Source organism: Sesamum indicum, linkage group LG10, assembly GCF_000512975.1.
Source record: "Sesamum indicum cultivar Zhongzhi No. 13 linkage group LG10, S_indicum_v1.0, whole genome shotgun sequence".
NCBI classification, from domain to species: Eukaryota; Viridiplantae; Streptophyta; class Magnoliopsida; order Lamiales; family Pedaliaceae; genus Sesamum; species Sesamum indicum.
In genome coordinates, this window is record NC_026154.1 from 6,770,302 (window position 1) to 6,792,843 (window position 22,542).

The 22,542-nt window shown below is 36.3% G+C and overlaps 2 protein-coding genes across 3 annotated transcripts in view; one reads left to right on the forward strand and one right to left on the reverse strand.

Annotated features, from left to right (window-relative positions):
- The window catches only part of LOC105172160 (intron-binding protein aquarius), a 17,866-nt gene extending 9,282 nt beyond the window's left edge, over positions 1-8,584 (forward strand). The window contains exons 10-15 of the mRNA XM_011093515.2: positions 1,547-2,605; positions 2,722-2,985; positions 4,284-4,469; positions 4,605-5,759; positions 6,628-6,978; positions 7,781-8,584. Coding sequence (XP_011091817.1) covers positions 1,547-2,605; positions 2,722-2,985; positions 4,284-4,469; positions 4,605-5,759; positions 6,628-6,978; positions 7,781-8,008 — 3,243 coding nt within the window. The 3' untranslated portion in view covers positions 8,009-8,584. The remainder of the gene's footprint in view (positions 1-1,546; positions 2,606-2,721; positions 2,986-4,283; positions 4,470-4,604; positions 5,760-6,627; positions 6,979-7,780) is intronic.
- On the reverse strand, positions 14,408-18,388 carry LOC105172162 (U-box domain-containing protein 44). 2 transcript variants are annotated; one of them, XM_011093517.2, is made up of 4 exons: positions 18,067-18,388; positions 17,186-17,939; positions 16,789-17,089; positions 14,408-16,134 (listed from the first exon to the last, which is right to left on the reverse strand). In XM_011093517.2, exons 2-4 carry the CDS (start codon positions 17,885-17,887, stop codon positions 14,672-14,674), a joined length of 2,466 nt encoding a protein of 821 aa, XP_011091819.1. In that variant the 5' UTR covers positions 17,888-17,939; positions 18,067-18,388; the 3' UTR covers positions 14,408-14,671. The 2 variants fall into 2 exon arrangements, with proteins under 2 accessions (XP_011091819.1, XP_011091818.1); XM_011093516.2 differs by having other exon boundaries at positions 17,186-18,388.

A 22,542-nucleotide genomic window follows, 5' to 3' on the forward strand; every position in this document is an offset into this window, starting at 1 on the left:
CAGCTTAATTTTAAGTTCCAATATTATTGTATGCTTTCGAGAAGTTAAAATTAGGTGGCATTTAAGGGCCAAAGGTAACAGAAAAAGTAACATTTTGAAACTTATAAATTCTGAGTTTCTAGTAAACTATTGAATTGAACTCTAATAGGAATTTTTTCCAACTGACAAAAGTTTGGCGTGAATTTGGCATGATATTGATTCTAAAGAATTTGCAAAACATTATTATGGACAATTGATTCTGTGGAAGTCAGTTTTGTGTTTCCAGTCCAATTTAAGAATCAAGTTTAGAATTTTTTTTTTTATTCAGATCATGTGTGACCAAAAATCATCTCCCTTTTGCGAGGTAATATTTTAGCGAGTGTATAAGCTCATACTTTGAGTTTCTCAAATTTTACAAAATCTTGATTGCTCAGAATATGCCGTCTAAATGTTTCGGCAAAACTGAAAATGCTTGTGGAGAGGAAAAAACAGTTCACGATGAATTCTTTGACTTCATTGGAAATGTAACGACAATAAGTAATTAGCTACTAACTTCTTGTTTATATAGGTTCCTCAAATTTTGATTTGAATGTAAGTATGAGCTTATTTTTCTAAGAGTGGCATTTGGTCAATGACCATAGCTATCCTATGTGATCAGATGTAGGAGAAAGAAAGGCCAAAAGCTACAACCTGAATTGAAATGGCAGGTAGGTGAGAAAGAAATGAAGAATAAATAATGAAAAAATGATTAAGTTAGATGTTTTTTGTTCAATTATTGCTTGAAAATGTGGCCTCCATCTAATGGTATATCCAATGGAATAATAGGTCCCAAGGCTTCTTATTGGCAATGTGTTCTTTTAGGAGTTAGGTAGGGAGAATAACTGTATTAACCTGTACTCTGCCAATTAGTGTCACCCTTTGTTATGCATTAGATTACTATTTTAAAAAGGTTGTACTAGCTTTGTTGGATTATTCAGCCAATCAAGTCTGATGTAAAGACTCTTTCCTTCATAGATCTCCCTTACTGTCCACATGCCATTACAATACTACAATGTCTGCATTCCATGTTGGTCCCTCACAAAAATAAGGAAAAACAGAATGGCAGATCTCCGGATGCAACCACCAAAAATTGTAACATAAGTATGAGAAGAGTATTAGAATATACATATCTATATATATGCTACCATATTAAAGGTCATAAATTATGAAAGATCATGCTCAAAACAGTATCTGTTTGTCTCATTCATAAAGAAATCCGACCTGCAACATGTAAAACCGAGATTTTTTTTGTTTCCTAGGAGCTGTGGTACCTCTTGCTTGCTTAGACAGAATTGTATGTGATGCTAGCATCCCAGTCTAATCTAACTCAGCTTTACTTAACAAGCCATCTGGAATAGAGTTCAGAGAAAGACAGCGGAAACTAAGAGAGAGAACTCACTAAATTCTGTTATTCTGGATGTTGCATCTCAAGTCTGTCGATGTGTATATATCATTAGTGTTTAGTTGTGCTGCCGAGGTTTTGTAAATGCCCCCTCTCTGAAATTTTTTTTATTTCTGGAAACTTCAGCTCAAACTGGTGTCGAAGGATGATCCATGGTCTGAAAGAGTTTCCTTCCTAATAGAAGTCATGGTTTCATTCTTTGAGAAACAACAGTCTCAGAAAGAGGCTATAAATGCTCTTCCACTATATCCCAACGAACAAATAATGTGGGATGAAAGCCTCGTTCCAAGCATTAACTACTCTGGGGAAGGGTGTCTGGCACTTCCAAAGCTTAATTTACAGTTTTTAACACTTCATGATTACCTTCTTAGAAATTTCAACCTCTTCCGCCTCGAATCAACATATGAAATCCGTGAGGACATTCAAGAAGCTGTGCCGCATCTTCTTGCTTACATTAATAATGAAGGAGAAACTGCTTTTCGTGGTTGGTCAAGAATGGCTGTACCAATTAAAGAATTCAAGATTAGAGAGGTTAAACAACCAAATATTGGGGAAGTAAAGCCGTCAGCAGTGACAGCTGAAGTTACATTTAGCATTTCCAGCTATAAAGCACAAATCAGATCTGAGTGGAATGCCTTGAAGGAGCATGATGTTCTATTTCTGCTGTCTATTCGCCCTTCATTTGAGCCACTAAGTGCAGAAGAAGCAGCAAAGGCAACTGTTCCCCAGAAGCTTGGTCTTCAATGCGTACGTGGATGTGAGATTATTGAAATACGTGATGAGGAGGGAACTCTCATGAATGATTTTACAGGGAGAATCAAACGTGATGAATGGAAGCCTCCCAAAGGAGAACTGAGAACTGTGACTGTTGCGTTGGATACCGCACAATATCATATGGATGTTTGTGATATTGCAGAGAAAGGTGCAGATGATGTGTACAGCACATTCAACATATTGATGAGGCGGAAACCTAAAGAGAACAACTTTAAAGCAATTTTGGAATCCATAAGAGATCTAATGAATGAAACATGTATTGTTCCCGATTGGTTACATGACATTTTTTTGGGTTATGGAAATCCTTCCGCAGCGCAATGGACCAATATGCCCGATCTCATTGAAAAGGTTGATTTCAAAGACACTTTCCTTGATGCTGCACATGTTAAAGAGAGCTTTCCGAATTATCAGGTTGGTGTCTTTTCTGGATATGATTTTATGGAATTCGTACTATAATCATATTTTTCACAAGTGAATTGCAGTACTCGTATTTACTACTTCCCGTTCTTTGGTGTTCCTGTTTGCAGGTTAGTTTTATAAATTCAGATGGCACGGAGAACTTGCAGCCATGTTCGCCATTCCGTATTAAGTTTCCGAAGAATCTTGAAGGCAAGGTCCATGCTCTTCCTGCCAATGTGACATCCACAAAATCTTTAGAAGACGCCAGCTGCATGGAAGATGATCATTCTGATAAATTGGAGCTTCTAGTTGAGGCTTATGTTCCTCCTGATCCCGGTCCATATCCCCAAGATCAACCAAAGCAGAACACAGTTAGATTTACCCCTACACAGGTGCTTGAATATTTAATAGTTTCAGAATGTTGGTTGAGTGTTCTTTCCTTCTTGCCGCTTTGATATTTAGTTTGCTGGTATTTTTTTTGTTCCGTGTTTTTGATTTGCCTTTTTGCTTGGTTCTGTTAGCACAGATTAATCCCAGTTTTTATTTCTTTTTTCCTGAATTATTATATTGTTGGCTGCTACTCCAGAATTTGGTAGCTTTTTTTGAATAAGCTCGTAGAATAAAATCTGCCATGAAATACTTTTACAAGTTTAGATTAATTGAACAACTACTATGTGTAAATCTGAATAGTCTTTTTGCCAAGAACCTAAAATGGCCTTATAAAATCCGCTGTTTGATCTCTTTTTTCCCCCTCCATTGGCCATACTTGGTTTCTGTTTTCAACATATGCAGTCGTTTAGCAAATGCTGGTAAACTGTGTGTGCTGTGGCTGTGTCCATACTTTAAACATCCCCTTCAAAGAAAACAAAATGAGCAAGATTAAGTATAATTCGAAAAAGTAAATGTTCCTTTACTCCGATTTAATCCTTCTAATTATGGAGGAATTACTCTGCTGTTGGCCTGGACTTCCTGGTTTCAATAAGAGTTATAGAGGCACTTGTGTAAGGACACTTTCCGTCTGGGCGAATTGTGGATGATCTGGTAATGAATGATGTTTTTCCCTCTGTCATGATTCTTATGGTCAAAGGAATGTGTGATAATAGATATTTTCTCGTGTATGCTATTTAAGATAAATATACTGGGGTTTTTCTCAGATTGGTTTATCATGTTCTAGGTGCAGCATGTGATATCTAGGATTCGGGCTTGCAATATTGATTTGTTCTCAAGTTGGGAAAGTTAGAAGTAGAGCTTAACTTGGGTTGGTTGTCAGTATGCATTACTAGAAAAATATTTCGAATGTCACAATAGGATGTATGAATTTTTAATTTACATCTTAGATGTGGTAATTATGCATATAGTGGTGAATGGGATCATATGCTGCCAGAATAATTAGTTTCCTCGATGTTCTTATATTATTTTGTGTTTAAGTGCTTTGTTTCCAAATATAAAGGTAATTGTATGTGGTGTTTGTTGTAAAGTGTAATTCACTACTATCGTGATGCTTGATATAGGCTGCTATTGTGACGTTTAAACTTTTGTATATCAATGCGCAGTGTAGTTCCTCAGAGATCTATTTCTTCTATTTACTTCTCAGAAGAAAGGCTGTGCTTTTTGTGGATGGAGGGCAAGTTTTTGTTTAAGATTGCAGTTTATCATAATTGGGATCGTCTCTTTTTGTGTTATTATGCAGGTTGAAGCTATCATTTCAGGTATTCAGCCTGGTTTAACTATGGTGGTTGGTCCACCTGGTACAGGAAAAACAGATACAGCTGTGCAAATCCTGAATGTTCTTTACCATAATTGCCCTTCTCAGAGAACTTTGATAATTACTCATTCAAATCAGGCTCTGAATGATCTTTTTGAAAAGATTATGGAGGTAAGAGAGTACTTATAGAGCACTCCTTAGCAATTTTAGAGTCGAATTACAGAGACTTGTATTGGAAATGACTTTTGAAAATTTTGTTATGTGTGAATAATGCCATTTAACTACACAATGTGTTCATGATTTCAGAGGGATGTGCCAGCTCGATACCTTCTTCGGCTGGGTCAAGGTGAGCAAGAATTGGCAACTGATCTTGATTTTAGCCGCCAGGGCCGTGTGAATGCCATGCTTGTTCGGCGACTCGAACTCCTTAGTGAAGTGGAGCGCCTTGCAAGATCTCTTCAATTGCCCGAGGATGTAGCATATACTTGTGAAACTGCTGGATACTTCTGGTTGCTTCATGTGTACTCACGTTGGGAGCAATTTTTAGCTGCTTGTGCTGAGAATCAAGACAAACCAACTTTTGTTCAGGACCGTTTTCCTTTTAAGGAGTTCTTTTCTAATACTTCCAAGCCAGTTTTCATGGGCGAATCCTTCGAGAAAGACATGCGTGCAGCTGAAGGTTGCTTCCGGCACTTGAAAACTATGTTTCAGGAGCTTGAGGAATGTAGGGCATTTGAGTTGCTCAAGTCAACAGTTGATAGGTCAAACTATCTCATGACCAAGCAAGCAAAAATAGTAGCTATGACTTGCACCCATGCTGCCCTTAAACGGAAAGATTTTCTTCATTTGGGCTTTAAATATGACAACTTGTTAATGGAGGAAAGTGCTCAAATTTTGGAAATTGAGACTTTCATTCCAATGTTGCTCCAAAGGCAGGAAGATGGTTATGCTCGGCTTAAACGTTGTATATTGATTGGTGACCATCACCAACTGCCTCCTGTTGTGAAAAATATGGCTTTTCAGAAGTACAGCCATATGGATCAGAGCCTGTTCACAAGATTCGTGCGTCTAGGAATTCCCTATATTGAGCTCAATGCCCAGGGAAGAGCTAGGCCTAGTTTAGCGAGACTTTACAATTGGAGATATAAAGACCTTGGCGATCTTCCATATGTGAGGGAGAATGATGTCTTCCACAGAGCAAATGCTGGATTTGCCTATGACTATCAGTTAGTGGATGTTCCTGATTACAATGGGAGAGGTGAGAGTGCGCCTTCCCCCTGGTTCTATCAAAATGAAGGAGAGGCTGAGTATATTGTTAGTGTCTATATGTACATGCGTTTACTCGGGTATCCAGCACACAAAATATCGATACTGACAACATACAATGGTCAGAAACTTCTGATTCGCGATGTTATTAACAGACGATGTGTCCCTTATGACTTCATTGGTCCACCACACAAGGTAACTGATATCTTAGGTGTATACTGTAGTCTGCAATTTCTGAAATGGCTGTATTCTGCAAGGTGCCTTGATGCTTGTTTGTAGTTATCATAATCTTCGACGGCCACCTGTGATACAGTATCTGTATACTTGCAATCTGTTTGTTAATTTCATAATGTTGGTAAATGTTGGATCACAAATTAAAACAAAATGGATGAATAGCTTCATCTGGGGTTCAATGTGGATGAGATGGCTTTCAATGCTAACAATGGCATTTGTTTAAGCTGGCTGAGGTCTCATGTGCTTCTTTATTTACAGTTCTTCATTTAGCCTTTCTTTTTGTTTGCCTTTACTTCCACCTTTCGTCTTCCTTTTTTTCCATTTTTCCACCTCTCTGCCTTCTTTCTCCTTTTTGTTTATAATGTGCTTTTCCTAGTTCATTGATGACTAACTTTCTGTATGGTATAGCTTATGAAATGGCTGTATTTCAAAATTTATCAGTTATCATCATTTCAGTACCTAGTGGATGGAGGGTAGATCCTCTTATCGCTGCACAACATTCACTGATTTGGAGATTTGGGCATGTACATTGGCAAATTTTAGGCCTGATTAAAGGGCTATAAGATGACAAAATTGCACCTATTCATTTATATAATGTTGGAAAAAAATCAGTTTTAGAAGACATCTATGGTCAGATGATTTTTCTGTCAATCATGCTAGTGTGATGAGTGGGTGTAACATACACGAAGTTGTATGGATGATTTGGCAGTTTGCACATAAAATAGTGATATGGATGTCTGTGTTCTTTACTTCTTTTATTAGTCCTATAGCCTTAATGTTGTTGATCTCTTTTCTTTTTCATTGCTTACACTCAAGTTTCCAACTATAGGTAGCCACTGTCGACAAGTTTCAAGGACAACAAAATGATTTTATCTTGTTATCTCTGGTTCGTACCCGCTTCGTGGGGCACCTTCGTGATGTAAGAAGATTGGTGGTTGCAATGTCTCGTGCTCGACTGGGGCTTTATGTTTTCTGTCGGCGTTCTCTGTTTGAACAATGCTACGAACTGCAACCCACATTTCAACTTCTGCTTCAGAGGCCTGATCGTCTTGCTCTAAATCTAAATGAGTTCACAGCATTTACAGATCGTCATGTTGAAGACACAGGACCAATTCAACTTGTTAGTGGACTTGAGGAGATGGCCAGCATTGTAAATTACAAAATGCATCAGGTTTACCAGGTATCTCATCGTCAACTAGTTTCTTATAACACTGCCTGATCCTTTCCCCTGTTGTATGCAAGTGTTGCCAACCAAAGGTGGTCTAATTTTAATTTCCATGTGCCATGAGCAATTTTTATTTGAAGTTTGATAATAGGCTATCGCATTGGCAAGAATTCTGTTGTAACTCGTCGCCAGTCTTAATTTGGAAATGAAAAATTCCATTGTGCTTTTTTCATTTGTGGCCTCGAAACAAAGGTTGGGAACTTGAATTGTCTCTTTATTGACCAATTCCAAATCCTGCTTTGAAATTCTTTAATCATCTTCAGTCTAAAGCCATCCCATGCTTTTATCCATCAGCGGTTTTGCAGTGTTATGCTAGAAGAAAGTGCATTTTATTCCCCTTTGCTTTTCCTGACTGAGAACCTATCTCTAATTATTTTTATCTGCTCTCAGATGGCTCAATTTTCTCCTCTTAATCAGTTCCAGTATTCTGGTTGTCATTTAACTTTGAAGTTCACTTATCCGAGTGGTTACTAGTTGCATTTTAGCACAAGATACCATGAAGTCAATATCTTAGTAGGAACCTTTTCTAGGCTCCATATGAGACTTCATACCTGGTGCACTGATATTTTAGGACGTGTATAGTTCAAGCTCTTCAGTGCTGTAGGGAGGTGCTTGTTTGTTGGCTGTCTTAAAAGTTAATTGAACTCAAATGATTGTACTCTTTCCATGTTTTATTAGCCCCTCTCTTTCTGCTTGCATCAGCAGATTCTCGAAAATTTAGTTATTTTGATCATCCTTTTATTTTTTCCTTTACCAGGCACGGGTACATCAGCTTAATGAATTTTCAGCTTATCAAGCAGACGTCTCTACAAAGATTGATAGATCTGAAGAAAATGGCATGGAGAATGGAGAGACCTCTCTCCATGCCATGGATATTGATACGCATGACTCAGCAAATGGTGGTGATAAGGATATCTTACTTGATGGTAAGTCGAATGATTCAGCTGCGCCGGAGCCTTCTGCGGAAGAGGATGGAGATGTGTAATCCTGGATGATGCATAGAGATTTATGTTCTATGATTACTAGATGATGCAGCAGCAATTGAAACCAATTTGTGTTAAGAGCAAGATGAAACGGGCAATCAAGGATTGCAGCCTTTCCCACCTGGAATTCGCGTTGTATTTTGGTTCCAGGTCCTAGCTGGACTCTGGAGTTATGGCTGCATTGTGACGCACAAATACTTGTACCAGCATTTATGGCACTAGAGCGGATAAGTGTGCTACTCGATTTCCAAACAGAGGCTGTAGCTATTGTTGGTTGATATCCTTTTATAGTTGTATATGTACAATCTATTTCCTATGGACTTGGCTCGTCTGTCTTTCCATGTTGTTTTTCTTGGACATGTTAGGACCTGTAAGTCTTAAGTTAATTTGATGGATGGCATAAATGCTTTGCTTGATATAGGTCCATGTCATTTTCCATCCAATTGTGCTGTAATGACATAGATCAGGTACTTGTCTCCCAAGTTGTTTGATAAGGCATGGGGGACAGTGAACGTTAATACTTATCTTTGTTAACTGGAGGAAAGGGAAACGGCAAACATCCCAATTTCATACTTCAATTGTTCAACTTCTTTTCTCTTCTCATTTCTTAAAATTTCCACTTTCGACATGTTTTGACCATTAACTCTCCAATATATTTTTCAACTTTAACTGCTCAAGTTCCTTTTCTGCAGGTATGGAAAATACTTGGACGTGTTAGAGCTGTGCGTGTCAATCAAATTCTCTGCAACGACGTTTCTAGAATCATGCAAGGCTATGTTCATATTCAGTTGGCATAGGAAGCTTCTCATAAAGGAAACCAATAGGCCCAATGCTTCTTGGCTTAGCATTGCAGGGAACTGAACATTGCCAATTACAAAAAACCGCCTTTCCTAATGACAACCAAAGGATGAAAAAAGACTGAAAAAAAGCAAGAGAATCGTCAAGCCAATGTCAAGGAGTCATGGCCAGGATGAAAAAAGACTAAGAAAAAGCAAGAGAGTCGTCAAGCCAATGTCAAGGAGTCCATGGCCATTAAGACGACTTCTGTCAAAATCTTTTCCAATAATAGAAAGAAGTTGAAAAAGCCTGAAGACTGATGTATGACAAATGATAGATGTCGGCGTACATTGAAAGAGCTGCATGAGAAAGAATACCTGTTCCCCGACTCCGACATGCCTTACATTTTCGATGAGTTGTTGGAAAGAAGTTGATTGAATTGCCAAAGTCAAAGCCTTTGAATGAAGCCAGGAGGGTGAATAACACCAAGTACTACAAGTATCACCCATTGGTTAGTCACCCCACCGAAGGGTGCTTCGTAGTCAAGGAGAAAATCATGCCCTAGCTAAAGAAGGGAAGATAATCCTGGATGTTGAAGAGATGATAGATGCGAATATCATTAGCATCACTCCAACGAATAGTATGCATATTTCGGCGAAAAAACTAGAAATTTATGTCGTCTTCTACCAAAGAACCAACCACTTCAGTTCGGGAGTTTTGAGCTAACACAAATGAAGCTTCGCTGGTCAGTGAGAAAAAGGAACTACACACAAAAGATGATGATGGATGGATCCTTGTGACATGCTGGTAAAGACACAAACAATGTATTAATAAGCTTCAACCTATGATCCAAGAAAGCCATGGTCGAATAAATGCTCTCGACATGCGGAGACAAAGAGCAAGTCAGAACGGTAGTCCATCGACTCCTTGTGACTTTGGAAGAATTCTTCCCACAGATAACTAGCAAAAAGATAAAGACTGTAAGCGCTCCTCTAAGTAGACAGCCGCTAGTCTCTTGTTGCCCCATTATCCTTCACAAACGAGGGCCTACTTCTTGGATCAAAAGCTTCTCGTCTTGGGGTTTATACAAGAACAAAGGATGTATAGTAAACTCATAGATCGAGGATCTGCTATCAATATCATGCCGAAGTCCACCATTAAGAAATTGGGCATAACCTTACAAGATTTGTCCCCTAGCTGTTTGACCATCTAAGACTTCGATTAAGGAACATAACAAGTTATTTGCATGACTCAGAGCGACTTTACTATTGGAGAATTAAGAGCAACCACTTTGTTTCACATCATTGATACAAGAACCTCCTACAACCTACTGCTAGGGAGGCCGTGGTTGCATGAAAGTGTACATTCCACATTGCACTAATACTTAAAGTACGTAAAAAATAAGAAGATCATGGAATTGATGCTGAAGTGAAACCTTTCACTAAGGTGAAGTCATATTTTGCTGATGCCGAAGCTCTACCACGACCCTAATAATATACAAGACGTATTACCTTTGAAATTTCTAATCGTTCATTCCATTGAGGAGGTACCCAAAAAGCTACGCCTTCAGAAAGTAGCAATGAAAAGCATAGTAGAGTGACCATAATGAAGCCCCAACCCATGGAAGTCATGAGTTCAAGAAGACACCTTACTCGTAATACTTATATGTTAGTTTGGTCAAATGGAAAAGAAAAACAAAGCCAACCAAAGTATTATGTTCCGCTACTTTTCTAGGGAAGAAGACAACTCAAGGAGGTGAGAGTCAATGACCTTCAAGAAGTCAAGGCTGGCTAGTTATGTCGATCACTACATCTGCTGATCTTGAGCAATTCACATCTTTTGAAAGACCAACACAAAAACATGCGAAAGGCATTTGGCCTGAAAGCCTACCACATTTTAGCAAAATTCGGGTATGATTTTTCGGTGCCATCAAGACTCAACAAGTTGAATCCTGAGTTGAACGGAGAAAAGATCCACAGGATGACCGAAGTGCAATACAAATTGAGAAAGCAAGATCATGTGGATCAACCCCGTATTGGCTTAGGTTTCACTCCAAATGAGCCTATAAGGATGCACACAAAGTGGAGGACAAGTGTGTAGCCCCGCAGTACATTTTTGTAGAGAATGGTAGAAGTGATGAAGAATAGAGGCCAAATGACAACCGCGTCTCTGTATTCAACAGACTCAACACTCCTGTTTCTTCCGCTTATGTTTTTGAATGACTAGGTGAAACAGGTTAAGCTTTGTTTGGCAACACAAGATGATGCCAACAAGGGTCCTTGTTCGACGCTTTCGAGATGACCATGCTCAACAATTTAAGAAAACAACTCGCTATTGCGAGAAAGACGAACCTAAGGAAGGTGACGCAAGGAGGTAAGACTTTGATTCTAATCATCTCTTTAGGAGGACCAATCAACGTGAAACAACACTTCATCAGAAGACCATACGATGCAAATGATGTTTCAAATGAAGAGATAGAAGTCATCGTTGGCTCCAATAACGTCATTGTTGATAAAGCTTTCGATTCGGACGTTTCTAAAGGTGAAATCTGAAATGCTCCCCTATAGCTATGGTGCACAAGCAACTACTGACGAATTCAAGGAGTTGAATCTTGGTACAACCGAGGAAATGCACTCTATATTTGTCAGTGCACTATTGAGCTCAGAAGAAGAAAAGTATGGCGTTCCTTTGTGAAGCAGTCGCAAAAGTTCTTCGTTCGACCCTCATCCCTCGCATTGGGATGGAAGTAAACAAGCTTATCAACGTCGGATTCATTAGTGAAGTGAAGTATCCAACGTGGATTTTCTAGCATAGTGCTTGTAAAAAAGAAGAATGGCCAATCTATATTTGTGTTGATTTTTGAAACTTGAACAAAGCATATATGAACGATAACTTTTTGCTGCCTATCATCAAACTTAAGGTTGATGCAATTACAGAAGATGAAGCATTGTCTATCATGGATGGCCAGATATAACCAAATCGTAAGTCGCCCAAAGACGAAGAATGCACGAACTTTCAAACTCCCAAGCTAATTTATTATTTCAAGGTAATGCCTTCACATTGAAGAATGCATGCGCTACCTACCAATGTTCTATGCTGAACATTTTCGACAATATGCTGCACAATAAACTGGAATGCTATGTATATGATCTAGTCATTAAAACCAAGAAGAGAGGAGAACACTTGGCAGACCTTCAAGTAGTATTCGACCATTTGAGAAAGTATAACCTAAAGGTGAATCCTCTCAAGTGTGCCTTTGACATCACGTCTGGAAAATTTCTTGGCTTCATCGTTTGCCACCATGGCATTGTATTCGACCACTTGAAGATAGACACTACTCAAAAGACACCACCGCCGAGAAACGTGAAGGAGCTGTGAAGTCTTCAAAGCAACCTCGCGTTCATGAGAAGATGTCAACCTATTAATCACTTTATGAAATTCCAGTGGGATGAAGGGTGTCAAAATGCTTTGAAAATATCAAGAAACATCTGCTAAATCTGCTGGTATTAGTAGCTTCAACACCCGGGTAGTCACTCATACTATACATACCAGTGGAAAACAATGATATGTGGGTGAACTCATGGCACAAGAAAATAAAGAAAGAAAAGAGAGAGCTATATATTACCTGAGTAGGACTTTGACTGAGTTGAAGTACTCGCCCCATTGAGTAAGTCTACTTAGCGGTATTCGATGCCATCAAGAAGTTGAGGCATTATTTCGAGGCATCGTACTCTATGTGATGAAAGAATCTGTATGGCCTTGAAAAACATAACAATGAATTTCAAAATTAAACATGAAAACTTAAAAGCCATGTAGTTATCAAATCCCTTTTCAGTTCATTCAACACCAATTAAAATTAAATAACATTCAATTAGCTAGATAAAAAAATCCAATAAGGACAAGAAACGTAAATCCAGAACTTCACCTCTTGTAGTTTTATCTTCAAATAGCTAGGAACGTTGTTCTGTTTTCTCCCTTTAGCTTTCACTCAAGAACTATAATACGTCACACATGGATCTAGTACGCACTGCCTTGCTAAAACCAATGCATACAAAAGAAGAAAATACAAAATCAAGTACTTTTAGTTAGTGCAATTGTTTTTGTTCTTTGTTCTTCACTTACAACCTTTGCAAGAATAACAAAAGGAGTATGGAGAGAAGGGGAAGGCCACACAAAGAGAGAAAGTTAGAGATGAAAGTGTTTGTTCTTGTTTTACAAAATGGGTTCACGGGCTTGGATATAATCAAATGTGGGCTTGAGCTTGACTTTAATTGAACATTTAAATTAATTCAAGATCAATAATATTTAATTAAGCATACGAATTAATCTCATTAATTTTAAAGGCCCAATCTGAATTTATTTAATCATATTGAATAAATCAATCCCAAATTAATCAATTAATTAAGTTAAATCCAAGTAAATCAATCTCATTATTTTAATTGGATAAGGCCCAATTTCAATGAATTCTATTGATTAAAACTTGAGCTCCCATCGTATGGGTTCTCCATTAAATGATCATATCATTTACTCTTTAAAATTAATTTCAACACTTCAAATTAATCATTTTCGTCTAGAATTAATTTACAGTTAACTATGACAAATCTGTAGTGGTTTGTATATCATTATATAGTCCACTTTCAGTTAAATTTGAACTTGTGTCAGTGCACAATTTAATTAGTAAACACTTTGTACCAGATTAATAAAATTATTTTTAACTTATGACTATATTTAAACCATGAGTACTAGTTACTATGGGTGACCGTTTAGCAATGGTCCATGATACTAGAGACAAATAATAGTAGGAGTCTTCCTCGCATACAAAGAGTTCTAGCTACCAAGTAATCCCTTCTTGCTCATGCTGGCCTCCAAGATTGAGGTGGTTTGAGATAGTTGCTGACACGTGGGTCAACTGGGTGCCACGTGAAGGAGTTGGTTGCCACGTGTATGGGCCTCTTTGGGCTGGATACCTTGTTGGGCTATGACCTTAGGCTGAATCGGGAGTTGTCTTGGGCTTCCGTCCTTCTTCCTGGCTTCTTGGTTACCTAGACCTTTTGGTCTTGTATGTCTCGAGTCGGGGGTTGGGCTGTCTCGGACACCCTCTGTCATTTTGGGCTCATCCCAAACACACACATGAATGTGTAAAATGAAATTATATATTTTTATATTATATTTTAAAAACATGTATAATTCAAAAGATATATAGATTTATATCTACTATATAAACATATGATAATTGGGGTAGAAAAGAACTTAGTCAGACTTATTTGGTATTATTTAGGGAAGATGGGGGCGTTTTGATTATCGCACAGCGACATCTGGGGTTCGTGATTTACACTATTAGATGTGGTAATGTGCTTAGTTTTTAAGAAAAATAGGGGATTAATGAATTTTATTTTTCACTTGGGCTTTTCTAAATATTTAAATCACACAAGGAGGTAATTTGCATTTAATAAAAAATATAGTTAACAATTGCAAACTTATTTCTGAAAAATGTTAACAAATTTTTTTAAATTAATTATGAATTTGTCATTACTGATATTTTATAAGCTCGACAATCTTGCTTTATTCAAACACTTCATAAACTTATTTTTAAAATAAATTCCAAAAACATCTTACAAAATATATGAGCTTGTAACATCTTGGAAATAAGCTAACCCAAACACCCCTCTAAGACAGAGAGGCTGATGAAGAGAGCCAATTACATTTCAAAGTGAGCAATCTATTGTCAAACAAGTGAAATTGTCCAGAAAACAATGTACATATGAATGCTATGGACAGTATAACATATGCTTTTCTGTTGATTTTCATTTTCCTCTTCAGTTTTAATCAGAAACACAAGAGCAAAGAATGAAAGAAAAAGAAATGAAAATCAACATATCTTTAAAACCTCAAAAGTAACTAGACTGATCTTGCAAGAGCTCCAGCTGTGCCAATAACTTAGCCACTGAAGGTGCCAGCATGGGATCACCATTCTGTGCAAGATCAATGAGCAAAACTTGTGCAGATTCACCATACTGTTCTCTATGAGCCTCAACTCTAAATACTCTTTCCAATATCCAAAGGGCTTTCTCTCGAGACTTCAAGCTCTCGTACGTTAAAACTCTAATTACAGCATGAACAGCAGACGTTCTTGCAAGGAAGTTGCATCCATTCTCCCATATTTCGTCTTGTAAGAGAGTTGAAAGGCAACTTAGAACTGCTTCATCTGCTCCTCTTTCTGTACCTTCAAGAATTCGGATTAACGGGATAACTGCTCCGGCCTTAACTAAGCAAAACGTGTTTTTGACGGAGCAGTAGCCATCATGAACGCTACAGAAAGCGTCTACTGAAGGGGGCATGCAAAACCACTTCAATTTTCGGGACTTACTCAAACTCAGTGAATTCTGTGATAATTGAGTCAAACACAAAGCCGAGTTACGTTTAGCAGTTTCTGAGCTGCGTGACAGCAGCATGAGAAGAACAGGGATTACTTCGTTGTCCACAGAGTAATGCTGTAGTCTTTTATCAGTAGGAACCGTGAACCGGATTAGTATAGCAGCAATGCTCTCAGCCAGCCACACGGTTATAGGTGTTGAATTCGAGTTTTCTGTGATTAAACTGATAATAGAAACCATCAAGGGCAGTAAGTTGGCGTTCTTGAGTATGTCCGTGACTTTCCCGTCACTCACTGGCAAGTTGCTGAGTATTCCAAGGGCTGCCGCTTTTTCACATTCTGATGATGTCAATGATGAGACAACGTTTGCAACGACATGTACGTGTTCATAACCAATCTGTTCCATGAGCTCTTCTTGTAAATCTTTGGTGAGTGTGTAAACCAGCCTAAGGGCGCCGGTTCTGATTTGAGTGTCCCTTTCTGTAAAGAATGGTAGAAGGAGCTGGATTGCTCCATTTTCCTTCATTTTCTTCCTTACTTTAGATGCACTTGCATGCACGACAATGTTATTTAATGCTTCCAAGAGATGGTTTTGAATTACCGGGCTAGATAGGCTCAGAAGCGAGAGCATCTGATGAGCAACATCTTGTTTAACGAGTATGCTTTCTGATTGTGCTACCTTTGCTAGTATCGCTGATGCTGGTTCACGCAACGTCATGAGAACTGATGTGACGGAGAATAGGAGCTGCAACAATGCTACCACAATACCTGAATCTATCAAACGTTGGATATTCTGCTTCAAAGTGGATAAGCTCTGGAGTGCATTTAAAGCAGAGAGCTTGGCCTCAAGATTCCCTGTGTTGAACATCTTAACAAGGGGTTCGATCGCCCCGTCTTCTCCAAGGGAAGCTTTGTTTTGGTCAGTGAGTTCCAACCTTGATAATGCAGTTGCCATAAGAACCTTACTCATTTCTGAACCTGATAAGAGGATAATATACATCCGATGAGTTGTTATACCTCTTGGAGCGTGTAGCCCCGACCCAACATTACATCTTGGTTAACTATGGAGGGTCCAGCTTTATACTTTACGGCCAGCTTATAAACTTTTGAAAACATTTGAACAGATGCTCCAGAGTTACGTGGATAGGTTTTTGGTAAATTTTTTGAGAATGAGCTTATAAGATATGCATAACCTCCTTCAAGAAAAATAATGAGTTCGCAACTTTTTTTCTTGAAACTTTAACAAACTACTCCTATTTTGATCATATTGCTCATAAAATTGTCATTACTATACTTATTTTATCCAAACACTTCAAGAACTTATATATAAGAAAGATCTAACGACTTATAAGCTTCAATAATATCTTATAAGTTATATGAACTTTCAACATATTTTAAAAAAATTCAGGCAAACACCCTCTAAGTACAAGTACTCCAAATCAAACAGAATTTGTATGTCTTGGCTTTGATTTTTCTTCTTGTTTTAGCGTACATTTCATAATCTGTAGTGCAATTTCCTAGCGATATCATGATTATCTGTTTCTGCAGATGAAGGATCATCTTCCTAGATCAGTTCTAACCGCATACAGCTAGATGAAACATAAGGAGGTACCAAAGGGAAGAAGAGTTTACCTTCCTTTAGGTACTTAACGAGAGGCTTGAAATAACCGGCCTCGGCCATATGAAGAGCATGTTGAGCATTGCCCGACATTACATTCAGCAGCATTCTTGCATCATGTGAAGCGTCTGGATTGTCCCCATTTGAGATGGCAACCAACATAACAATACAACCTTGTACTCTTCCCATTCTTCTTCTAACTACCGCATCATCAGAGAGATTCAGCAAAAGTCCCACGGCCTCCCTCTGCTCTTCCTCATCCCGCGTTAGTGACCTCACTACTGATGATAAAAATGCCAAATCCTTCATATTTTCCTGCATACTTTAAGATAATGTAACTCATATAACGAATTTAAAAAGTCGAAGGCCTAAACGTATAAACTCGTCTTCACCACAATTCATCTAAACTACCTTGTGTTGATCATTCTGTAGAATAAGATGCCTTAGTGTTTGAACGATGATCGCCCTTTCCTTCCCTTTACATGAACTCAGTCGACTAGATAACATCTTGACGACATCTTCCTCAATAACCCGGTCGTGGGAAATCATGCCATCCTTGACAAATCCATTCAGCACCGAAAGGGCATTCTTGAACTTCTCTTCATTACCATACTTGATCTGCAAGATTGCATCATCAACTGTCAATATTCTTGGCTCCTCCTCTACTATCTCCTCCTCTTGCCTTTCCTCTATTTCATCCTCTGTCTCCTCTTCCTCATCAGCAAATTCTGACTCCCGGTCCGAGCTATAGTCAAACCTCAAATTCATCATCTCCTTGCACAAGGCCTCAATCTTCTCCCTATTAGCCATCGGCACGTCATGGCTAGTGAACAGAACGAGCCCCAACGACCGTCCAAGATTCTGTATCAAACGCTCGATGTGTTTGGCCGGGGAAGAAGACTGAATATTCTGACTGTCCATCACTGATTTGGCGCGGTTATAATCCGTTTCCAGCGACTCCACTGCTTTCTGCATGGCCGGCACGCCCTTCACCTCAAAGCTATCCTTCATTTCACTGAGGATTGGACTTAGTTTCTCAATGAAGATAGAGAATTCCGTGACCGGCTCTGACGATGATCTTGAGTTAATGGTTGAGGAATCAAACTCCTCCATTTTCCGGGATCGGATCACCGCTCTGAACGATCAAGAACCTGCTGGAATTCAACTAGGAAGACAGAAGAACAGATGGGATGACTTGTATTTCTTGCACATGTGTGTGAAGAAAGAAAGCATATCTAAGTACTTATTAAGATGAAAGCAAAGAATCAGTGTCTTCGTAGAGTTTGTTATACCTTTACTCCCACTGATGATTAGCACTTGGGATCATCTCAAGAATTCCAACAAGAGAAAAGCTATTCATAGCACAGGCCAAAGGAAGAATTAATGACTTGGACTTGGTTTCCACTCTTGTTCCAATTGCCTGTCTTCTTCTTTCCTCTGTTTGTGTGTGTGTGTGAGAGAGACAGAGAGAGAGAGAGTAGTTGGAAGATTGTGGTTTGTAGGGATGTGAAGAAAGGCATCTTTGATGTCATATTCAGTTCAAATGGTGGATGACTTGTGAAAGTGATGAATTGTTGTTTGTGTGAAAGACTTGCAATCCGGGTCCGGGAGAACAGAAAAGTTAATGCTCATTTTCCAGAAGACGAGGTCAACCCTTTCTATCTTTAAATTGGAAAGGAACATTATGTGAACACTCCTTCATAATAAGCTTAATTCCACAAATACCCTTTTTTTTTTCTAAAAAAAATAAATACAAATGTATTTCTTGACGGGTGTTAGTGCAATGTATCTCATCAGATATACGTACAATATTTTGCCACTGAATAGGAACGTGTATTGATAATTACAATTATAACTTCGAGGGATTTATTTTTTATTTTATAAAAGAATAGAAAAATATTTGCATAATTAAATCTAAGAGTTCGTTTGATTCGGGTGAAGGAGAGGAAAAGTGAAAGGAGGAGGGAAATTAAAAAGGCGAGGGGGAGGGTAAGAATAATAATTTTTCTTCAAGTTATTGGTTCATAGAAGAGGATGAATTTTAAATACTTCTCCTTGTTTGGTAAGAGAAAAATAGAATCAGAATAAAAGATTAATATAAAAATTTACTGACGAACCCTTTCTCTAAATTTTGTATTAGAAAAACAAACAAGTTAATATTGTATTAAAATGATTTTTAGTATGTGAGAATTTTAAAAATCTTAGTAATAAAAATATTCATCAGATAAGAATAAGAATATTTTTTATTAATAAAAATATTCATCAAAATGGGTATTTTTCATTTATTCTGAACTATTCAATTTAAATAAAATAAAAATTGCTACCAATGCCCTTTTCAAAAATTATTTACCGCTATTATCAGCGAAAGTAAGAAAATAATTGAAGAAAAATTATGTACATGGATAATAGAATAAATAAAAATAAAATATATAACTTTTTGTCTTTTTGCCCTTATACGTTCACTTTCCCGTTCAATTTTAGACGAAAGCAAAATTAGATTCTAAAGGGATTTCATATATATATATATCCACTTTTACTTTCTTTCCATCTATTCTCCCTAACAAACACAAGACTTAATTTTATACATTTATTTTTACTTTCTTTTCATCCAAATCAAATAAACCTTCACGAATGTAAATGAAATTTATCTTTTTTTTTTTAATTAATAATATAGGGATATATGTAATCGGGTCACGAGTGAGGTGATTTGATCGATGGCCCCGATCACGTCCACGTCTCTCCTAGACCTTTGTTGATTTCTGAGGATCAGAAAATACGTCAAGCTAGTCAGGTCAATCCCCGACTAAGACACTCCTACGCTCAAGTCAGAAATTGGTTGAGATATATATAAGATTAGATTGCTCTATTCAATTGGATGCAAAATTACCTTTAACTGGTTTGGGCACATCATATTTATAGAGATTGAGTTGATCATAATGAGCTGCTACGTGTCGTGATCATGGGCCTCAAGCCTAATCGTACGGCTCCTCGTTGGTTAAGCGTCCGGATCGCGTTAAGGGCGGAGATCTGCGATCCTGGCCGTAGATCATGCATGCAGATTTCCTTCTTCCTGCCTTATTTAGGACATAAGCTGACTCAATGGTGTGAATCCCATTTTTACTCTTAATAAAGGGTATTTCAGTCTTTTTGTAATTCATCCCTCGTAAATATAGTCAAGAAGTTGCCAAGAAAGCGACCGGGATGGTGGGAGCAATGCCGGCACATCTTCTTTGAAGGGTTCTTTCTTTGGTCAAAGTCTGGGCCTTGTTTTGCTTTGTTTCATTTTTATATTTTGATTTTTAGTGTTTTCAAGAAAGTTTTTATTTTTATTTCATTTAATAGTACCCCATGTTTTGTACTCCTAGAAAAATTAATAATTAAATTATAAATTATTTAAATTTTAAATATAAAAATAAATAGATGATAAAATAATTAATGAACACAAAAGTAAATTTAAATTATTTTACTAATTATATTTACTCAGAAAAATTAGCGAATCTTTTGGACAATACATCTATCTAAATTTAAAAAGAAAATAAAAAATATTTTCTAAGTGGCGGAAAAAAGACATGATAAAAGTAAATTTATTTTACTAATTATATTTACTCAGAAAAATTAGCGAATCTTTTGGACAATACATCTATCTAAATTTAAAAAGAAAATAAAAAATATTTTCTAAGTGGCGGAAAAAAGACATGATTTCTAAAATTATTATTTGACATTAACATAAAATTTAAATTTTATTACTAACTTATTTATCTACAAAAATTTTAGTATTTTGTTTATAAAGATAAATACTCATACACTTATCTAAAGATAAATAAAAATAATATATATATTTATTTAAGTGAAAAAAATATATACAAGTATACAAATATATAACGCTTACTTGAATAGTCTTAATGTTTCTATTTAATTACATGCTGATGAAAATTTGTACAAAAGGATGGTTTTTTTTTTTTTTTTTTTTTTTATATAGTTTTGGTATGAAACGATGTGATAAAATGAAATGCGTCGGAATTTGAATTTTTTGTGATAGTTTTTGTATGAAATAATAACGTAATAAAATCAAGATGTATTTAGATTTTATAATAGTTTATATATATAAAAAAATGTTATTTTTGCAATTCTTTTTTTTCTTTTTGGGAACGAAAGATCATATGATAGAATGAATTTGTTGGAATTTATAGTTCAATTCCACAAGAAAATAGCCAATCAAAATATGATCCCACAATTTGAAATGGTATAAAGTTAGAAATAGGTACCAATATGACCTTATTCTTGAGCTTTATGTGAGTTCTTGGAAATTGGGGTGAATAGCAATTTATCCCTTGTGATATTGAAAATGAGTACATTACTTTTTATGAAAAAATATAACAATTTACTCCCCTATACAGGAGGTAAATTGCTTCATTTTAAAAATCATAAGGGGGTAAATTATTATATTTTCAAAAATATAGGGAGGTAAATCGCTATTTATGTTTTCATAAGGGGGTAATTTGCTCATTTGCAATATCATAAGGGGGTTGCTTGTACTTTTTCCTTGGAAATTGTGTTATTTGGTAAAGGGTAAATTACATTGAGACTTTAGATTAGATTAAATTACAAAAATACCTTCATATTTTACAAAATTATATTTACACCCCTTGAGGGGTGTTAGTGTAATATTTTCAGAAGGTGTTTGTGTAAGTTTTGCAATTAAATAAGGGTATAGTTGTAATTACAATTATAACATCAGGGGTGTAGCTATAATTTTTTAAAAAGTAAAAATATTTGTATATTTTGAACCTAATTCAAAAAAGTGTTAATATAATTGACCCTTTATCAAATATGAATGCATGAGACAAACTAACATTGTTTTGGGGGTTATTTGCATCCACCTTTCCCAAAGTTTTTGATTTTTGACATTCACCTGCTCCAAGGTTTGATCTTTTAGAAAATCCTCCCCTCTTATAGTTTTTAGTCAAACAATCTGTTAAAATTTTAATTAAAAACTAAAACAACCCTAATCTAATATATATATATATATATGAGCTATAAAAAGGTATGTGTTAATTTTTATCTTATAAAAGTAAAAATAAATATATAATTAAAAATAGTTAAAAAATATTGAAATGCATGATTTTCAAATGAAGTAAGAGGTTATACCAAACTAAAAAATAGTCATGTTTAATAATATATGGTTCATTTATGGGGCAAATATTTTTTTTTTACCATTCAAAAAGGCCATTTTTATCGCTTTTGGTACTATAATTATATGAATATTGCTTTTGTTACCATAAGATATAAAAATACGCATCTTTAGTTCCAGAATGTCATGTGCGTTACGCATGCCAGTTAGTTACCGTTAGACCACGTGACTTTTTGGCTACTTTTGACTTCAGACGTTTTATTTGGTGATACCAAAAAAATATTCTGATCAACTTGGACTACAAACTATAAGAAAAAAAATTATTTCTTAAAAATTAATAATGTTAGGGAAATTTTATTTTAATATATATAATAACATAGCTTTAAAATTATAATTGTAAAATATTTAGACCAAATATTTTAAAAGTTTATTAAAATATTTTTAGACCAAATAATAATTTAATTTTTAAAAAATAATAAAAAGATGCTAGAATTTATCTCAAATATAAATAATTATAATTTAACAATTAGTTTATTATTTATATAAAACTAAAAATTATTTAATACTTTTATTATCAAAAGTAAATTTTATTTCTTATTGTTTGTTGTCAAATATTAAAATATTTTCAGACCAAATA